Source organism: Rhizophagus irregularis, chromosome 12 (assembly GCF_026210795.1).
Source record: "Rhizophagus irregularis chromosome 12, complete sequence".
Taxonomy (NCBI): domain Eukaryota; kingdom Fungi; phylum Glomeromycota; class Glomeromycetes; order Glomerales; family Glomeraceae; genus Rhizophagus; species Rhizophagus irregularis.
Genome location: NC_089440.1, coordinates 4,355,302 through 4,376,285, shown reverse-complemented (window position 1 = coordinate 4,376,285; position 20,984 = coordinate 4,355,302). Strand labels below are relative to the sequence as shown.

The 20,984-nt window shown below is 27.7% G+C and overlaps 5 protein-coding genes across 5 annotated transcripts; all 5 read left to right on the top strand.

Annotated features, from left to right (window-relative positions):
• Positions 1-2,218: 2,218 nt before the first annotated feature.
• OCT59_004476 (uncharacterized protein) lies at positions 2,219-4,165 on the top strand (the record flags this gene model as incomplete). Its single annotated transcript, XM_066148297.1, has 3 exons — positions 2,219-2,259; positions 2,331-2,441; positions 2,527-4,165. The coding sequence occupies 3 exons, from the start codon at positions 2,219-2,221 to the stop codon at positions 4,022-4,024; spliced, it is 1,650 nt and encodes a 549-aa protein (XP_065996914.1). The 3' UTR covers positions 4,025-4,165.
• A 3,531-nt stretch (positions 4,166-7,696) lies between these two features.
• On the top strand, positions 7,697-9,367 carry OCT59_004475 (uncharacterized protein; the record flags this gene model as incomplete). The annotated part of the gene is made up of 2 exons (XM_066148296.1): positions 7,697-7,737; positions 7,996-9,367. The coding sequence occupies 2 exons, from the start codon at positions 7,697-7,699 to the stop codon at positions 9,365-9,367; spliced, it is 1,413 nt and encodes a 470-aa protein (XP_065996913.1).
• Positions 9,368-10,410: 1,043 nt separating this feature from the next.
• Positions 10,411-12,260, top strand: OCT59_004474 (uncharacterized protein; the record flags this gene model as incomplete). The annotated part of the gene is made up of 5 exons (XM_066148295.1): positions 10,411-10,664; positions 10,748-10,971; positions 11,239-11,406; positions 11,566-11,967; positions 12,178-12,260. 5 exons carry the CDS (start codon positions 10,411-10,413, stop codon positions 12,258-12,260), a joined length of 1,131 nt encoding a protein of 376 aa, XP_065996912.1.
• Positions 12,261-14,648: 2,388 nt separating this feature from the next.
• OCT59_004473 (uncharacterized protein) lies at positions 14,649-16,259 on the top strand (the record flags this gene model as incomplete). Its single annotated transcript, XM_066148294.1, has 3 exons — positions 14,649-14,791; positions 14,990-15,210; positions 15,517-16,259. 3 exons carry the CDS (start codon positions 14,649-14,651, stop codon positions 16,257-16,259), a joined length of 1,107 nt encoding a protein of 368 aa, XP_065996911.1.
• Positions 16,260-18,366: 2,107 nt separating this feature from the next.
• OCT59_004472 (uncharacterized protein) lies at positions 18,367-19,794 on the top strand (the record flags this gene model as incomplete). The annotated part of the gene is made up of 4 exons (XM_066148293.1): positions 18,367-18,438; positions 18,511-18,620; positions 18,704-19,343; positions 19,660-19,794. 4 exons carry the CDS (start codon positions 18,367-18,369, stop codon positions 19,792-19,794), a joined length of 957 nt encoding a protein of 318 aa, XP_065996910.1.
• Between the last annotated feature and the right edge of the window lie 1,190 nt (positions 19,795-20,984).

Sequence of the window (20,984 nt, the reverse complement as noted above, 5' to 3'; positions counted from 1 at the left end):
CGTACGTAATCCTGCTTATATAAAAGTATGAACCCTTAACTGATAAGGTAAAACAGTATATACCAATTACAGTAAAATGGATAACTTTTTAGTTTTAGCGTGCTAATTAGTCTCGTGGGCCGTTTACCATCCAAAGTTCGTAATATAACAATAATAACAATTGTATGCAACTTGAAATAAATCATGAATCAAAGGGCCGAACACACTATTTATTTTTTTCAATTGCGGCCGTACTTCACGTTGTTCATCTCCAATCAAACGAAACTTTCCAGAAGTAGTACCTATCCACAATTCAACACATTATAGGAACATTTTTTTACAATCAACACTACATTTTTTTTACTAATTGAACATACTATAATCTCAAATCACGTATGAACAACTCGACAACCAATACAAACGCTCATGTTCTTTTTTGACTTCTACTATCCTTCTCAGCAATGTCACACAAAAGATGGAGCACAAAGATATCAGCCAGACACAAGATCCAAGAAAGAAAATAGTTAACTCATCCACATGATCAAACCCAAATTTCTTGATCGATAAATTGATAAGTCATGATTAATCGATTTAAAGTATAAGAATCGAAGGAGACGAGGAGACGTTAAATTTTTATTATAATATCAGATGAAATCACGACACTATTATTATTTACTATTAATACTCAGTAATTATAATATAATAACTTTACATGATTATTAAAAAAAAAACTCTTTTTGTGAATTTTATAATTAATCGACCAAATTAATTAACCGCAATATCACGTGGCTGTAAGTAATAACATTTTTTTTTTAATTTTGTCCATTCCTATTAACTTCCAGTTTACTATCTTAATTCGCAATCCTTCTACTAATATTAATATCACGATTACATCATCACACTACTGTTTCATCATGTGTGATTGCTAAATTTTAATAATATAACATAAATATACTAATAAATTAGAAAATACAACAGCTTTCTTCATCAGCCCCAGCATGGTACTAATGGAGCTTTCTCTTGTTATTCATGTTAATCAGGACCTTCTCGTTTTTGTAACCTGGCAAATTAAGGATAGCAGGGGAAATATCCACATGATTTCGCCATTCCGAAGATTTAACAGCTATGATTTGGGATCTTGGATCACCAATGTACAACTTGAAAACATTTAAACAGCGAATAAATTTCCAAGAACTTTATTATAACTTCTTAACATCGACTTCCTAATTTTTCAAATATGCTTTATAATTGATATGCAGAATCTGAAAATTCGGAGACATATTAATTCAATTTCCAAACTAAATCAGAACATTAAATTAAATAGTTCGAGGGACCGTTAGATTGACGTAGTCGTATTAAATAATATAACTAAATTATAATTGATATATTTTTGATCGTAAATATTGCATAATTTTATATTTTCATTATTTTTATTAATATTATGGTTTTTAATTCTTGTATTAAGCCAAATTCAAATCTAAAAAGAAGCGATCTCATCTGGAATTGTTTATAAGACAGATTACTAGTAGGAGAATTGAGATAGAAAATACAAAATAATTAAAAAATCCATAAAATCAATATATTCTAAAATATTAATTACCCGATAACACATTTAGCAGTTTGAAAAATATTCTTCCACTAATTATTGAATCAAACGTAAATCGAAAAAACTCGTATTTTTTTTTAAATAATATGAGATTTTGTAAATGATAATAATTATTATCAGTTCATGCAGATTTTACATAATTGTTATTTTATAGGTCGGTTATCTCATATTAGCATAATAATAAAATTATTGGATAGTAACGGGAGTTTATTATGAACGGTCCCGTTAAACCGATAATATTATTATTGGATGATTTAAACTATATAATAGTCTAATGCGGCACTACGTGCAGTATATAAAGGAGGAAATCCGGAGTTCATTTAATAATATGAATGGTAACAAGAATTTGTCATACCTAACCTATGTTACAAATCACCGGATTATCATCTACATCAAAGATGTGTTTTATTATAGAATTTTAAGTCTAAACATATATGGTCACGCCAATATACCATATACGTTATACAAAAGGCAAATGAAAATTCTTTTTGATAAAACAAAAACTACGCCTAATCTTTTTCAATTTAAAACCGAAGCTCTGGTTAATTATTTTTTACATTTTATTCCTTCTAAGGGTTGGTGTCCGATAAAAATTCGAAAAAATGAATTACGAGCATATTCAAAATTTATCCGATGACATATCGAATTTACGCAAGGATACCAGCAATTGCGATGTAAAAATTTTAGTTGGAAGAGAACCAAATATTAAAGAATTTAAGGCACATTCTCTTATTTTATCTACTAGGTCAAATTATTTTAAAACAGCATTTTCTCCACAATGGGCAAGTAAAGAAGATGGATTTTTTATTTCTAATCAACCTGATATTTCTCCTATAGTGTTTGAAGTTCTTTTAAAGTAAGTTTATTATCGCCAGTTATAAAAATTTAATAATTAATTTATTTTTGCACAAGACTAAATTTAAATTTAAATATATATTTAGTCTTATTTATTCAGGAAAATTTTCTGTTGACAATAATGAAAATAATGAAATTAGTTTTGTTGATATTTTAATTGCGTCCGACAAACTTGGTTTTCTTGAAATTTATCAACATCTCGAAAAACGTTTACTTGAACATGAGTCGGCTTGGAAAATCCCAAAGGATTTTATTACAATTTTTCAATTTCGTGAAGATGATCGTTTCGCTGGGTTATACGAAGTTGCAATAGGATTAGTATGTAGAAATGCTAAAGTTATTTTTGATTCAAAAGAATTCTTGGAAATGAAAGAGGAACATTTAATTCAACTTTTAAACCGTGATGATCTTAAACTAGAAGAAATCGAAATTTGGGAATATCTAATTAAATGGGGAATCGAAAATACTGATTCTATATTAGATGAAGATTCGAATAAGTGGACGCTAACGGATTTCGAAGAGCTAGAAAAAACTTTGCATAATTGTATTCCTTACATTCGATTTTCCCAAATGTCTCCTAAAGTATTCGAAATAGTTAGAAAACAATATAAAAATATTCTATCAGAAGATCTTGTTGATGATGTCCTGCAATATTTTACAGATCCTAATACTAAACAATCATTAAAAAATTTACCATTAAGAGTATCAGCATATCCTCTTGATTCCAAAATAATTAGTGCTCAAGATGCAACAACAATAGCAAGCTGGATTGATAAGAAAAAAGGAATTCCTTATCGTTTAAATGATATGCCTATTAAATTTGAGCTTATTTATCGTGCTAGTCTTGAAAATTTTAGCATTGATAGATTTCATGAATGTTGTGATAATAAAGGGCCAACTGTTGTTATCATTAAAGTTCGAAATTCAGGAGAGATAATTGGTGGATATAATCCGTTAGATTGGCGTAGTATGAAAGAAAATGAAAGTATACCGCATAACAATCGTGATTTTTATTTTGATCATAAATGTAAAACATCAAATAGTTTTATATTTTCATTATCTTCATTATCAAATGGAGTAATTCCTAAATTAAGTCAAGTTAAATCTAAAAAAGAAGCAATCATCTGGTGTAAAAACAAAGGACCGTGCTTTGGTTTACAAGATTTGTGGATCAATCGTAATTTAAGATCTGGTAAGAGCAAACAAAAATCTTACGAAAATAAAATTATTGATAGCAAAACCTTTGATATAGAAGAATTTGAAGTATTCCAAATTATAGATAATAGATTCTCTCCTCTTAAACTTTTTAAGAAAGCATGTAATTTTACTGGGAGAATAATTAAGGGAACTTTTCAACTTACGAGAAGAACTATTCAGTCAATCATACGTTTCATTAGTAATATAGAAAGAGAAACATATGAGAAACTGTTCATTGGTTTAAGTATTTTAGGCGCTTTGGCACTTTTGGCATTTATCATATACAAGTTTATTATGGCTAGTTTCTTAACTAAAATTTTGGTTGTTGTTATTATTGCTGCTATTACTGCTATTATCATATATATTTGTAATAAACTAGATCTTTAAGCTATTCGAAATTTATTTTTGTATTATTTATTTAAAGCAAAAGATATATGATTAATAGAATATTATTAGTTTATATACTTTATTTTTGTAAATTTTTTTTTATATACGTTTGACAAATAAATTTGAATAAACTTTTCAGTTAAAGATAAAATAATTGGTAAATTAATACTTGAATCTTCATGAGAATTTAAATAAATCTAAGGTTTGTAAATGATAATACTAAGTTCCCATTATTGTTTATGTAAATAAGCTTTTGATAGTCATAGATTACTTTACTTACTAATTCCCAGTAAATCAACGATAAAAGTCATAAAAAAAGCTCTTTACACGATCAATTTCCGACTGATTCTAGTAAATAGGAGGGAGGATAATTAATTGAGGAATTTAAATCACTTATTTTACTTATTATGTTGTCCCCCGTTGATTATAAACCCGAACTAAATTATAATCAATTTTTTTTAAAAGTGAAATTCAATTTTTATTTAGAGAAATGCGGGCATTCGTAACATACAATGTCCAAGTCAAAAAAAAAAGAAAAAAAGAAAAAAAATTAAGAATCTACGACAAACAAACTATAATCAGCTAATTTAATTTGTATACAGTATACCTGCCAACTGATGGCGTTTACGATTCAGTTAATCAAAAGAAATTTTTCTTATCGACGAAACACATGAAGATAACATTATGTAGAAAAAATCAAAAGTAATAAAATTCGAATCAGTATTTTATATTTGTCATGAGATCCTATTTATAATCTAATTCTACTCAAACTTTGTGCAGCAATATTTATCATATCTTCCTTCGAATTTTTTTAGAAACTGTTTCTGAATATCGTCAATATTTATAAGAACTGGTTTACGTGCTGGTATAACTTCCAGTTTAACTTCTGGCTTAATATCCGGCTTAACTTTTGGGTTTGAAGTATTTTAGTGAATATAGGATAAGCTTGGGGCTGTAAATAAAAGCCCACGGACAAGCAGATAAAAGCCTGGGTGCGTAAAAGACCTGAAGCTTCCAAAAGGACAAACGGCTAAAATTCCAGTTACATAAAAGAGCCAAGCTTCTGAAAGTAAAGCTCAAGAAAGAAAAGATGAAATAAAAGAAATTATTCCATTTGTTATAAATCTATCATTTTTTTTCTTCTGCGGTGAAATTTTGAGTACCACCTACTTGCTGGTTGTTAATTTGAAAGAAGATGCATCGTGTGGATTTTCTTCTATAATCAAAATCTATAATCTATTAATTACTCTTATTATCTTTCATATCACATCTGTTACAGTATATTCGATTTAAGTGGCGTAATCCGAATATAATTATAGAAAAATATATAAATATGGAAACTTTGAAATAATAAAATTACAATGTCATTTAGCATATTTTTTTGTTTCTAAAATTTTTCTAATTCTATTTATATCAATTAATTTTTTGAAATTTTTCTCTATCGAACCTATCTGACCATTGATTAACAAGTTTATAACTGTTATCAAATATTCGTTTTCTTCTTTAAGTCTTGATTCAAAATCCACGTCAACGCCTTCTTGTTTTCTTTCGATTTCAAATGGTTCTTTCTGTATCTTCTAAAGGAAGACTTCTTTATATCATCATCTGAAATTCTTACTAAGTTCTTTAAATTTCTGATAAAATCCATGTTCCGTCTGTTCCTTCGCTATTTCGATTGCATGTTTTGGGAGATGAAATATGTTATTACGATTCACTTACCGGTAGCTTGAATATTTTTTGGACGGGTTTGATGATAATGATAAGAAGCAGCATAAAATTAGTATTTGATATTATGTGCAACTATGAAAGAGAAAGACAAAAAAATAAGATATTTACCAACAGCAGGAGCTACTTTTCTCTTGGATTTCTGTAACATACAAAGGAAGTTTGCGAGTAAAGATTCTTAACATAAGGAAGGTAGCGATTCCTCAATGGTCCCTAACCAAAGAACCTTGCAAGTCCAGAGCGCTATCTGGTGCACTTCTTCCTCGTTGCATTTCCTATGCTTCCGCGCGCCACTGGTTGAAGTATATTTCATCACTAGTTTGATCTAATACTTTATGTAAGTATCAATAGTTAGTAATTTTTAATTTTTTACATTCAATATAAAATAAAACACTGTTATAAAAGATTTTAAGCGAATAATTTTTAAAATAAAATACGTATTTTAATTTCATCATGTCCTACGTTTTATGATATAAAGAAAATTTTAATATTTTCAATATTTACGACTATTAATGATCAATTTTAATATTATACATAATTCTAATAAAATCTCAAATTTAATGTATAATTGTGAATCTAGTAATAAAAAAATATCCAATTATAGTTTCATTAACCGGTGGTGATGACATGTAATAATGCATTTCTTCTCTATAAATATTAATATTTTTTCAGCAAAGAGCAAATTATTTTATCAAATCTCCACAATAATAAGATTGATATGTACGCAATTACTTGAAAGAAATTGAAACTGCGCCTTGTCGATAAAAATATAGATTACTGGCGATTCAATACTAAGTATAAAAGAAGTATAATAGCAGTCCCTCACCGAAAACTGCAACTTCACACCAAATATTATTATTTTTATTTATTTAGCTGGAGTATTTAACTGAAAATACTTATTAGTAACAACAGAGTCCTTCCCAGTGTTATTTTAGATTGCAAAGTTTAACGTTATTTTCAAAGGTAAACTAAGTTTTATGTCAAATTACAATTTGAACAGACCTAGCAAATAATTTTCATATTACTTTAATAAAATTAACTCTACATTTTGTGACCCATCTAACTAACAAATTTTTATTGCTTGCCGCTTTTCTCTTTCGTGCGTGTATTTGTAATAAATGCAGAACCGGGGAACCACCGACACATAAGCATCATTTTATCAAAACTGAGAGTTGTACTCCAATGCCCATCCAAAAAGTTTTTTTTCTAATTTATGTTTCAAATGTATTTACAGTACGCTCTTACTGTTTGATATTTAAATTGTTTCTTGATTTTTATTTTCTTCACGTGAGGACGTGACTGTCGTGACCTGATCATTAGTCACCGTAGATGTTGATTGAGTTGGACATGATCATCATCCGAACTTCCCAATTATTATTCCTTTTTTAATACCATCAAAGATAGCCCCTTTTTTTCTTCAGATTTCTAAATTTAAATCAATTATTTTCTTTCCTTTCTGAGAGATTATTTGTTCCTTTTGTTTGAGCTTCGTTTCCTTTTTTGAAAGATTAAACGGGAGTTCTTTGTTTTCTGCCAAGCCTCACAAAGCCAATTGAACTTTGTTTCCTAAGGTCTTGGTATCCTTTTGATACTAAGTGTTGCTGCTTCCTCGCTACATTTTAATAAAGTTCAACTGTTGATTTACATTTTGAAAGAACTTTGGATGTTTTGTAGTTTTGTTGAAAATTCTATTTTATTTCAAAGCTCGTGCCGATAGACTGGAGATATTCACTAATAAAAAAGCTGGTTTTGTAAAAAACATGTTGCTTTGCTTGTGTAATTCTATTTATAAAAGTCATCTAAACAAAAATGGTAACGCCTATAACTATATGTATACAAAAGCAAAAATGATTTACATTAACTTTATAATAAATACAGTATTTGATCTTATAAAAAATTATTTTTCAAAAAAAAAAATGAATTACGAGCATATTCAAAATTTATCCGATGACATATCGAATTTACGCAAGGATACCAGCAATTGCGATGTAAAAATTAAAGTTGGGGAAGGACCAAATTCTAAAGAATTTATGGCACATTCTCTTATCTTGTCCTCTAGATCAGTTTATTTTAAAAAGGCATTTTCCGAACAATGGGCAAGAAAAGAAGATGAATTTTTTATTTCCAATCAACCTAATATTTCTCCTACAGTGTTTGAAATTCTTATAAAGTAAGTTTACTTTAATTAATTTATTACCGCACAAATAACTAAATTTATTTTTTTTATATATAATATAATATAATAGTCATATTTATTCAGGAACATTTTCTGTTGATAATAACGAAATTAGTCTTGTTGATATTTTAATTGCATCTGATGAGCTTGAATTACTTGAAATTTATCGACAACTCGAAAAACGTTTGCTTGAAAATGAATCGGCTTGGAAACTTCCAAGAGATTTTATTACATTATGTAAACACGATCATTTAACTAAATTATATCAAGTTGCGATAGAATTAGTGTGTAAGAATCCTAAATTTATTTTTAAATCAAAAGAATTTTTAAATATGGAAGAAGAACATCTAATCCAGATTTTGAAACGTGATGAACTTAAGCTAGAAGAAATTGAAATTTGGGATTATTTAATTGAATGGGGAATAGAAAACACCGATTCTATTTCGAACGATGATTTAACTGAATGGTCACCAATGTATTTCAAGGAACTAGAAAAAACTTTGCATAATTGTATTCCTCATATTCGATTTTCCCAAATGTTTCCTAAAGAATTTAATGAACTAAGAAAAAATTATAAAAATATTTTACCAGAAGATCTTGTTGATGATGTCCTACAATATTTTTCAGATCCTAATTCCAAACCTTTATTAAAAAATTTACCATTAAGATTAACAGTATACCCTTTTGACTCAAAAATAATTAATGCTAAAGACGCAGCAATAATAGCAAGCTGGATTGATAAGAAAAAAGAAATGCCTTATCGTTTAAAAGATATTCCTTTTAAATTTAAGCTTATTTATCGTTCTAGTTGGGAAGGATTTAACGCTAATAAATTTCATGAATATTGTGATAATAAGGGACCAACTGTTATTATCATTAAAGTTCGAAATTCGGGAGAGATAATTGGTGGCTATAATCCGTTAGATTGGCGTAGTATTAAGACAGTAAAAGATAAAAAAAGTAAAAGAGTAACATCTAAACCTTATATTGATCATAAATGTAAAACATCAAATAGTTTTATATTTTCATTGTTTTCATTAACAAATGGAGTAATTCCCATATTGAGCAGGGTCACTTCTAAAAAAGAAGCAATCATCTGGCATGAAAACAAAGGACCTTGCTTCGGTTTACATGATCTGTGGATTCAGAGTAGTAGTCCACAATCAAGATCTGGAATGAGCACGCAAAAATCTTATGAGAAAAAAGTTATTAATGGAGAAATCTTTGATATAGAAGAATATGAAGTATTTCAAATTATTGATAAGAGATTCTCTCCCCTTAAACTTATTAAGAAAATGTTTAATTTTAGTGTGAAAATGTACAAGAAAACGGAAAAAACAACTAGGAAAAAAATAGATAAGAAAAAAATGCGTAGGGAGGAAGCGTATAGATTTGCGTGTAGATTTGATTCTGATTTGACCGATTATTTAATAATCAAATAACTCATGATTTAAAATTTTTAGACATCTGTTCAATTTTTTTTTTTTGCATTTATGAAGTTATAGGTTTACTTAAAATATATATATACTTTTTTTATAAAAACATTTTCATCGAGTTATACATATATTTTAATAAATAACTTTCTATTAAATTTATAACGTAATTTTGGATCTTTATAAACCGTAACTTTTGTCATGTCGCAAAGTTATATTTAATAATACATGTAAAATAAATTTTTGTATTAAAAAACGCTTTGCACAGACATATACGACATAGGCACATAGCATCTAAATGGTGTTAAAGTACATTTATTGTATAATGTGTTGTTTGTCACGACAAGATATGAGAATAGAGTTTATATTTTCACGAACCTAATTTTCACTTTATTGAATTAACTTTACTACTAGAAATTAATGGTAATTAGTTAGTTACTCTTATCAGTGTGCTGGCAATGGCTGGGATTTGATCTAAACTTCCGGCAGTCTTACAATGAGCGTGCAAGAATTTATACTTAACATTTATAGAAAAAAATTTGGTATATTATTATAATAATGATATCTATTGTTATTGCACTGTTACAGCAATAAGTGTGAAACAGAATGTCTCTCAACCCGATCTTACTGTATGTGTACGTAAAATTTCCAAATTTTTTTTTTTTTTTTTTACAGATTAAAAAATGAGCACATTGATTTAACTTTGTGACTTCAAGTCAAAAGAGATTGATATTTAATTAAGTGAAAGAAATTAATATACTGATTTTATTGTATATGCAAATCCGATCTTAAATAGGTTAATTGTATTGAAATATACTAGCCCAGTTAGGTTTGGGATGTTATCGGTTAAAATGACGATTGAGTTTTGGGTACAACATATATTATCAGGTGAAAAAATTTTTATGCGTTAATTTATCTTTTTGGAGAAGAAATTCCGTTCTAAAAAGGTCTAGTCACGCCAACATACTATATAAGCGCAAATTTGATTAAATGATTTACATTAATTTTTTTTTTAAATATCCGACTGATAATTATTTCGAAAAAAAAAAAATATGGATTACGAGCTCACTCAAAATTTATCTAATGATATATCAAATTTACGTAAAGATACCAGCAATTGTGACGTAAAAATTAGAGTTGGAAAAGAGCCAAATATTAAAGAATTTAAGGCACATTCTCTTATTTTATCTTCTAGGTCAATTTATTTTAAAAAAGCATTTTCTGCACAATGGGCAAGGAAAGAAGATGGATTTTTTATTTCTAATCAACCTAATATTTCTCCTACAGTATTTGAAATCCTTATAAAGTAAGTTTTATATCTTAGTAATATTTTTAATTTACTTATGGTGCAAATTACAAGTCTAAATCTGTATAAACATATACATTTAGTCATATTTATTCAGGGACATTTTCCATTGAAAATAATGAAAGTCTTGTTGATGTTATAATTGCGTCCGACGAACTTGAATTACTCGAAATTTATCAACAACTCGAGAAGCATTTACTTGAAAATGAATCGGATTGGAAATTTCCAAAAGATTTTATTACGCTTTGTCAATTTCGTCATGATGATCATTTCAGCAATTTATATCAAGTTGCAATAGATTTAGTATGTAGGAAACCTCATCTTATTTTTAAATCAAAAGAATTCTTAAAAATGGAAGAAGATCATCTAATTGAGATTTTGAAACGGGATGATCTTAAGCTAGAAGAAATTGAAATTTGGGATTATTTAATTAAATGGGGAATTAAAAACACAGATTCTATTAATAATTTATCAAAATGGACTTCAAATGATTTCACAGAACTAGAAAAAACTCTACATAATTGCATTCCTTACATTCGATTTTCTCAAATGCCTCCTAACGTATTTAATATAGTTAGTACTCAATTTAATGGTATTCTACCAAAGGATCTTGTTGATGATGTTCTTCAATATTTTTCAGATCCTAATTCTAAACCTTTACTAAAAAATTTGCCTTTAAGAGTAACAGTATATCCTTTTGACTCAAAAATAATTAATGCTAAAGATGCAGCATTAATATCAAGTTGGATTGATAAGAAAAAAGGAACGCCTTATCATTTAAGAGATATACCTTTTAGATTTGTGCTTATTTATCGTGCTAGTCTTGAAGAGTTTAAATTTTTTCATAACAGATGCGATAATAAGGGACCAACTGTCGTTATCATCAAAGTTCGAAATTCAGGAGAAATAATTGGCGGATATAATCCGTTGGAATGGCGTAGTATTAAATTAAATGGCGAAGACATGCCATCTAATAATAGTGAATTTTATAATAATCATAAATGTAAAACTTCAGATAGTTTTATATTTTCATTATTTTCATCAACAAATGGAGTAATTCCTACATTAAGCCGAGTCTCCTCTAAAAAAGAAGCGATCATCTGGTGTAAAGACAAAGGACCTTGCTTTGGTTTACAAGATTTGTGGATCCAGAGTAGTTCAAGATCTGGTAGGAGTAAACAAAAATCTTATGAGAAGACAATTATTAATAAAGAAACCTTTGAGATAGAAGAATATGAAGTATATCAAATTATTGATACGAGATTCTCTTATTACGAATTTATTAAGAGAATATTTAACGAAGGTAAAATTATACTTTTATATCTGCTGGGTGCTCTATTTGGTTTGTCATTATTAATTTTTTTCATATATGAATTTATTGAGGCTGATATTATAATTAAAGTTGCTGTTATTCTCTTAATTTATTTTTTTGTCACGTTTATGATTTATATTATCAAATAGAACAAAAATTATTAGATAATTGTATAATATAGAAATATTCATTATACATTAGAAATATTATATCTCAATGATAGATTTTTTAAGTTATTTGAAAATGTTTATACTACTTATATAGAAAATAGATATGTATGGTAATTATATTAAAATCTTTTTAAAATACGCCTAAAAAAAAAATAGTAATGATTATAAGCTTATAATACTCTTAGCTCTTATCAATATCAGTCCTCCGTAATACTATCGTTTTAATGTCTTCTATTTATTGGAGTTATGCAGATAAATTGATCAACTATAAAATATGGGATCAATCATGCTGTAAGCGGTAAGCTTATAACTTCCTAATCTATATTAGCTATATAATAAGAGAAAGTCTTAAATTAAAATATTGTACTCATAAATATAATACTGCAATTTCTATGAATATATTATATTATACCAATTGTAAAAAAAATCATATTTTGTTTTTATTTGGAAAGTACTCAAATGAAAAAAATTATTCTTTATTGCTCAAATTATAAATAATGCGTCTTAGCCAGGGGATTTTCTGTGATTAAACCGGGTCCGGATGATCGGCAATCAGGAATTCGGCTCCGTTTTTCGGCTAACTACACCATAAGTTTTGGTCTCGTTTTATATTATATCGAGATTCGAGATTATGGTAGCCGGGTTTTGTTCCAGGTTTAATAATTATATAAAAAGTAACATTTATAAAGATAAAAGGACTAAATATTTAAGTAGTATAAACATTTTCAAATAACTTAAAAATCTATCATTGAGATATAATATTTCTAAAGTCATTTTTCCGATTGCGAACTGGAAACTTTAATTTCTCTAATATTAATATCGATTTCTTTTTTAATCCATTCCATTTTCATAAAAATGATCGACTGACAAAAGATCATTAATAACAATGCAATCTACTACGCAGTAATTATTGTTCTTGACGCAATTATTTGTCATATATTATATAATAAATTAAAAAAAAAGGTACAGTCTAGATATTAGCATTCTGGGAAATGACTCAAATGAGCATTCAGAAAATTGACTATTTCCGTCTCTTATGAGTTGACATTAGCAAACGCATAACCAAATTCTCCAATATATATACGGGATAATGACATCATATCCAAAGGTATAACCATAGTTCTTAGAATACACGAAAATCTTTTTTACATTGTTAAAATCCCACGCAGTTCATAAGCGGTGGAGAAAATGTATCAAAATTTTGCAGTATCATATGATTTGACTGCCCTTTTATAAAACTTTTAATCTTTTACAGTAATAATCCTTTTTAGCCAATCAGCTTACGAGTAAAGAAACTTTATTGTATATCGTACTGCGCATTTTTTCAGGTGATAAATCTCACATGACCGTTTCTGGCATTTCACAGTCACGTGATATTTGCCAAGAAATTTCAGCCGGGGATATCCGAACAAAATAAAAATTGATGCCAATCAGAAAATTTATTTCATCTTGTGTGGCTACATTGACACTTATTAAAACTATTTGCATTTTTTTTTTTTGATTATCGAAAAACTAAAATTCATTTAACTGGGGCCGAGTTACGAGAAATACGAAAAATAGGTTATTAAGCAAGGTACGTATGGTAATCTACAGTTTAACACTACTAGCTAGAAGAAAAATTATAGAGCAAGATCTTAAACAAGAAACGAGCAATCACAAATCAGCTAGCGAATTAGAATATGGTCGAAGAATAATACGACTAATAGAAATTCCCGATTAAATAAAGCTCGTGAACAGATAATGCGGGTGAACCAAATTGTAATCAGGATATCTTCCCGGTTCATCATAACCCTAACACTACGATAAACAGTTTACGTAAAATAATAAAGTTATAGTAGTGTGTAAATTCGAAGAAATTTTACAATGATTTAACTTTTCTGTAAAATAATGACCTTATTCCCTTTATCTGCTAAATGTTTTTCGTAAAACAATAATGATTTAATTCTTTGTATTTGTGTAAAATGTTATTCCTTATTTTAATATGCCTTCCCTGTTCCATTGATTTAATTTTCTACATTAATGATTTAATCTTCTCTTCCAATCGGGTTATTTTAGCGTTGTATTCTTGTTTTATGTAGCGTTTTCTTTTTTTAACTTCAGGAAATGGTACATTTGGGAATAATAAATATTTCTCTTAGTTGTATGGACGTTTGGTCGTTTTGCCCGAAAATTATGTAATAAGTTTTAACCGGCCAGAATACTACTAATTCAATTGAAACAACTGAAAGTGAATAATATATGTAGCATAATTATTATCCACAGTGAAAAAAAGGAGTAAATCTGTGGAATTCTAGAATTACACTAGTTGATTCTTACCATTTATAGTTTTACCGAAATAATTGCGTTACGATGGGTACTACAATGGGCATAATAATAAATTCCTTATTAAAAAATGTTTGAAGAATTCCCGTTCTAAAAAACGGCAAAATATTGTACATGCATATATATAAAATCTTATTTTAAATATGATCCTTGACTGATAATTAAAAAATAAAAAAAATTATGGAATACGAGCCTACTCAAAATTTAGTTAATGATTTATCACATTTACTTAAAGATACCAGCAATTGCGATGTAAAAATTAGAGTTGGAAAAGAACCAAATATTAAAGAATTTAAGGTACATTCTTTTGTCTTATCTTCTAGGTCAATTTATTTTAAAAAAGCATTTTCTGAAAAATGGGCAAGGAAGGAAAATGAATTTTTTATTTCCAATCAACCTAATATTTCTCCTACAGTATTTGAAATTCTTATAAAGTAAGTTTATTGTCGTCATTTGTAAAAATTCAATTAATACAAGCCTAAATTTATTATTTTGTTTTATATACATATCCATATATGAAGTTATATATATTTAGGAACATTTTCTGTTGATAATAATAAAATTAGTCTTGTTGATATTTTAATTGCATCCGACGAGATCGAATTACTTGAAGTTTATCGACAACTTGAAAAACGTTTACTTGAAAATGAATTGGCTTGGAAATTTCCAAAAGATTTTATTACACTTTATCACTATCGTGATCGTTTCAATAATTTATATGAAGTTATACTAGAATTAGTGTGTAATAAACCTGAAATTATTTTTAATTCAAAAGAATTTTTTAAAATTGAAGAAGATTGTCTAATTCAGCTTTTAAAATGCAATAATATTAAACTAGAAGAAATTGAAATTTGGGATTATCTAATTAAATGGGGAATTAAAAATACTGATTCTATTTCAAATGATAATTTAATTAAATGGACTTCAATGGATTTCAGAGAATTAGAAAAAACCTTACATAATTGTATACCTTACATTAGATTTTCTCAAATGTTTCCTCAAGTATTTAATATAATTAGAAAACAATATAAAAGTATTCTACCAAAAGATCTTGTTGATGATGTCCTACAATATTTTTCAGATCCTAATTCTAAACCTTTATTAAAAAATTTACCATTAAGAGTATCAGTATATCCTCTTAATTCTAAAATAATCAATGCTAATGATGCAGCAATAGTAGCAAGTTGGATTGATAAGAAAAAAGGAATTCCTTATCGTTTAAAAGATATACCTATTAAATTTGAACTTATTTATCGTGCTAGTCATGAAGGATTTAATACTAATAAATTTCATGAATGTTGTGATAATAAGGGACCAACTGTTGTTATCATTAAAGTTCGAAATTCAGGAGAGATAATTGGTGGATATAATTCGTTAGATTGGCGTAGTGTTAAATATAAAGGTTCACATTACAACCGTTTTTATATTGATCATAAATGTAAAACGTCAAATAGCTTTATATTTTCATTATTTTCATCAACAAATGGAGTAAATCCCGTGTTAAGCCGTGTCACTTCTAAAAAAGAAGCAATTATCTGGTGTAAAGACAAAGGACCGTGCTTTGGTTTACAAGATTTATGGATCAATAATAACTCAATGTTCGGTAGGAGTAAACAAAAATATTACAAAAAGAAAATTATTAATAGAGAAACCTTTGAAATAGAAGATTATGAGGTATTTCAAATAATCGATAAGAGATTCTCACCCTACAAACTTATTAATAGGGTTGGATCGGTCCTATCAATACCAGTCTTAGGACCGGTTTTAGGACCATTCTTCGGACCATTCTAAAATATTTTTTTCATCGATTAATCAAGTTATGCATATAATTTAATAAATAAACTTTAAAAATTTTATAATTCCTCAGCAACTTGGTTCTTTATAAAATAATTTTGCCCTTTCGCTAAGTTATACTTTAGAATAAATCTCATTTTGCATAAAAAATATATGTCGGCAATGCTATACTAATTATTATAAAATAAAGATCTTATTGAATAAAGCTTTGCACAGATATATAGTTTGTAGATCGAGTGAGACAGGTAATATTTAGATTGAACCTTTGACTACGATAACGGCAATTCTTACATTGAATCTCTTCTAAAAAAAAGTCGTTATGAGAACAAAAAGTCGTGATATGACTTGCAAATTTTGAATCTAGTAGTGTTCTACATTTAAAATATTATTATCGTTGATAAAAGTAACAACCTCTTACGAAAGGAAAATAAAGGAATAAGTGAATATGAAATGCTTCAAATTATTAAATTATTAGTAAATTTACCTAAGCTATTTTTATTTATTTTTATCAATATCTGGGGTAAACCTTATTTTATGTCCTCATAAGCTTATGCAGATTTAGGTCGGTTGTATGCAACGTAGTAATAAAATTATCGGATAGTCATTATTATTAAATGATTAAATTAACCATTAATAGTCTAATTATAGGATTGGCGCAGAAGCGATTAAATCTTTACATACACTTTTTGTTACTGTTATTCAAGGCCATGCTGATTCTTTGCAACAACCTGTGAAGGAGATTTAAAAGGTGCTGCCATAACTTCACTTTATTAAATGTCAGGAAAAACAATACGTATTAAATATATTTACATATATTTATTTATAGATCTATTTTAATATTTATTTCTGACTTTTTCATAAAAATTTTAAAAATTCAGTCGGGGAAGAATATGAGAATGGATTATATATGGCGATTCGAGGAAGACTTCTAACAATGGCTAGATTGGATCCAAACCTCCGGTACAAAGGTGTGAATACTCATTATAAATTCGGTATATTATTGTTGTTGCAGCAAATGATTTCAACAAGTATGAAACAGACTATTTCAATACGGTATATAAATATACCAGAATTTGTATATAAAATTTTTATTAAATCCGATGACTTCAAGTCAGAAAAAATTGATATTTGATTAATCGGCGAAAGGAATTTAGAATATTAACTTTAGATAATTATCTATCAAAACACGTGGTACCATCGAAAATACATCTAGGTCCGTTGATTATACGCGAATACAAGCTTAAATAGGTTGGTCTTGAAATACACTAACCTAATTAGGAATCCGTCGAATAACAAATCCAAATAAGTCAATCTTTTTGAAGGAAATCCCGTCCCAAAAAGGTCTAAACATATATGATCACACTCCAGTCAAGTGATCACGCCGATATACTATATAGGCAAGCAAATTTGGCTAAAATGATTTTCATTTTTTTTTAAAATATCCGACTGAAATAATGAAAAAAAATGAATTACGAACTCACTCAAAATTTATCTAAAGATACATCAAATCTAGTTAAAGATACCAGTGTTCATGATGTAAACAATTAGAGTTGGAAAAGAGCCAAATATTAAGGCACATTCTTTTTATTTTATCTTCTAAGTCAAATTATTTTAAAAAAGCATTTTCTGAACAATGGGCAAGGAAAGAAGAAGAATTTTTTATTTCCAATCAACCTAATATCTCTCCTACAGTGTTTGAAGTTCTTATAAAGTAAGTTTTATATCTTAGCGTCATTTTTGATTTACTTATTACGAATGTAAATTTGTTATTTATTTCATATAAATATCTTAAAATGCACGTGCAAAAAATATTTATTTTTTTTCTTAAATAGGTTAATTGTATTGAATATCTTAGCGACCTAGCCCAGTTAGGTTTGGGATATAATCCGTCAAAACGATTGTACAACATATTCGTAATAAGTCCGATATTATCAGGTGAAAAAAATTTTTATGCATTAATTTATTCTTTTTGGAGAAGAAATTCCGTTCTAAAAAGGTCTAGTCACGCCAACATACTATATAAGCGCAAATTTGATTAAATGATTTACATTAAATTTTTTTTTTATTTTATTTATCCGACTGATAATTATTTCGAAAAAAAAAAATGAATTACGTGCTCACTCAAAATTCATCTAAAGATCCATCAAATCTAGTTAAAAATACCAGTGTTCATGATGTAAAAATTAGAGTTGGAAAAAAGCCAAATATTAAAGAATTTAAGGCACATTCTTTTATTTTATCTTCTAAGTCAAATTATTTTAAAAAAGCATTTTCTGAACAATGGGCAAGAAAAGAAGAAGGATTTTTTATTTCAAATCAACCTAATATCTCTCCTACAGTGTTTGAAGCTCTTATAAAGTAAGTTTTATACCTTAACATCATTTTGATTTACTTATTACGAATGTAAATTTGTTATTTATTTCATAAACATATATATGTAGTCTTATTTATTCAGAGACAATTTCTATTGGAAGTAACGAAAGTCTTGTTGATGTTTTAATTGTATCCGACGAACTTGAATTACTCGAAATTTATCAACAACTCGAGAAACATTTGCTTGAAAATGAATCGGCTTGGAAATTTCCAAAAGATTTTATTACGCTATGTCAACACGAGCTGTTAACTGATTTATATCAATTTGCGATAAAATTAGTGTGTAGAAATCCTAAACTTATTGTTGATTCAAAAGAATTTATAAACTTAGAAGAACAACATCTAATTCAGATTTTGAAATGTGATGAACTTATGCTAGAAGAAATTGAAATTTGGGAATATTTAATTGAATGGGGAATAGAAAATACTGATTCTATTTCGAATGATGATTTTACTGAATGGACACCGATGGATTTCAGTGAGCTAGAAAGAACTTTGCATAATTGTATTCCTTACATTCGATTTTCCCAAATGCCTCCTGAAGTATTTAACGAACTTGAATTTAAAAGCATTCTACCAAAAGATCTTGTTGATGATGTCCTAAAATATTTTTCAGATCCTAATTCTAAACCTTTATTAAAAAATTTACCATTAAGAGCATCAGCATATCTTCTTGATTCTAAAATAATCAATGCTAAAGATGTAGCAGTAATAGCGAGCTGGATTGATAAGAAAAAAGGAATTCCTTATCGTACAAAAGATATACCTTTTAAATTTGAGCTTATTTATCGTGCCAGCCTTGAAAGATTTAACATTAATAAATTTCATGAATGTTGTGATAATAAGGGACCAACCGTTGTTGTCATTAAAGTTCGGAAATCGGGAGAAATAATTGGTGGGTATAATCCGTTAGATTGGCGGAGTGATCATGAATATCAAGCGTCAGATAGCTTTTTGTTTTCATTATTTTCATTAACAAATGGAGTAATTCCCATATTAAGCCGAATCTCTTCTAAAAATGAAGCAATTATCTGGTGTAAAAACAAAGGACCGTGCTTTGGTTTTCAAGATTTGTGGATCCGGAGTGATTCAAGATTTGGCAAAAGCAAGCAAAAATCTTACGAAAAGAAAATTATTGATAATGAATCCTTTAACATAGCAGAATACGAAGTATTTCAAGTTATTGACAAGAGATTCTCATTCTTTAAACTTATTAAGGAAATATATGATTTTATTGAAACTGTTGAGAAAAGATTTAGGGAAAATGTTGAGAAAAAATTTAGGGGAATTGTTAGGAAAATCATTCATTCTGATCTAGCGTTATTAGTATTTATCATATTTAAGTTTTTTAAGTTTGGTGTTACTCTCTTTAATTATGTTTTATTAATAATCCTGTTGGGGGGCGTATTAGTTAAAGATATTATAGTAAGTATTTACTCCTTCATAAAAATAGTAATTTCTATAGAATCCGGTAACTAATGTAGTACTACCTAGCGCTAGCGGTTCCTTTTGTTTTAGGTTAAATAATTTATCTTGGTAGAAATATATTCTTAATTTACGTGTAATTGTAGTTGAGCTATTTGATTTTGTATTACTTAATATCTAAGACAAGAAGAAATATAATTAAAAAAAAAAAATATTATGAGCTTAAGTATTAAACTTTTAATTAATAATTCCTTTATTACCGTAAACGGACTAAACGGTCAGGGGATTAACCTTATACTACCAGGTATATTACTCGAATTTTTAAAATAAATAAAATACATTTATAACTTGTAGAAAAATATTTACGTGCAATGCCTGGGCAAAATTATAATATTTAATAATGAAAATAAAGAGAAATGAAACTTTTTTTGGGTAAAAAAGAGGGGATACGATACATTGAGGAATACTTTAGTCAACCGTTTACGATAATGGGTAAATTAAACTTCATAGATTACTATTGTTGGCAATTCCCAAAAGGTATAAAAAAAACTAAAAAAGATATACTTATTTCGAATTAACTTTATATGATCAATTTTCAATATTTTTGATTCAACTTTAGTTAAATTATATATTTAAATGAGGAATTGAAAATTTACTTTAAATTCGTTTCTTTCATATGTTATCACTTTTATCACTTATCACCCGTTGATTATACAAATCCGAATTCCGAACTCAAAATCTTTTTTTTTTTTACAAATGATGAAATTAAATTTAAAAAGAATAAATAAAAATAATTTTAATAAGAAATAAGAATCCATTATAGGTGAGCTAAAACTAACCAACTTTAATATGTATAACTAGCTAAAGGAGTCAATTATGTTCCGAGTTACCATCTAATGGCGTTTATGGCTCAGTTAACCAAAG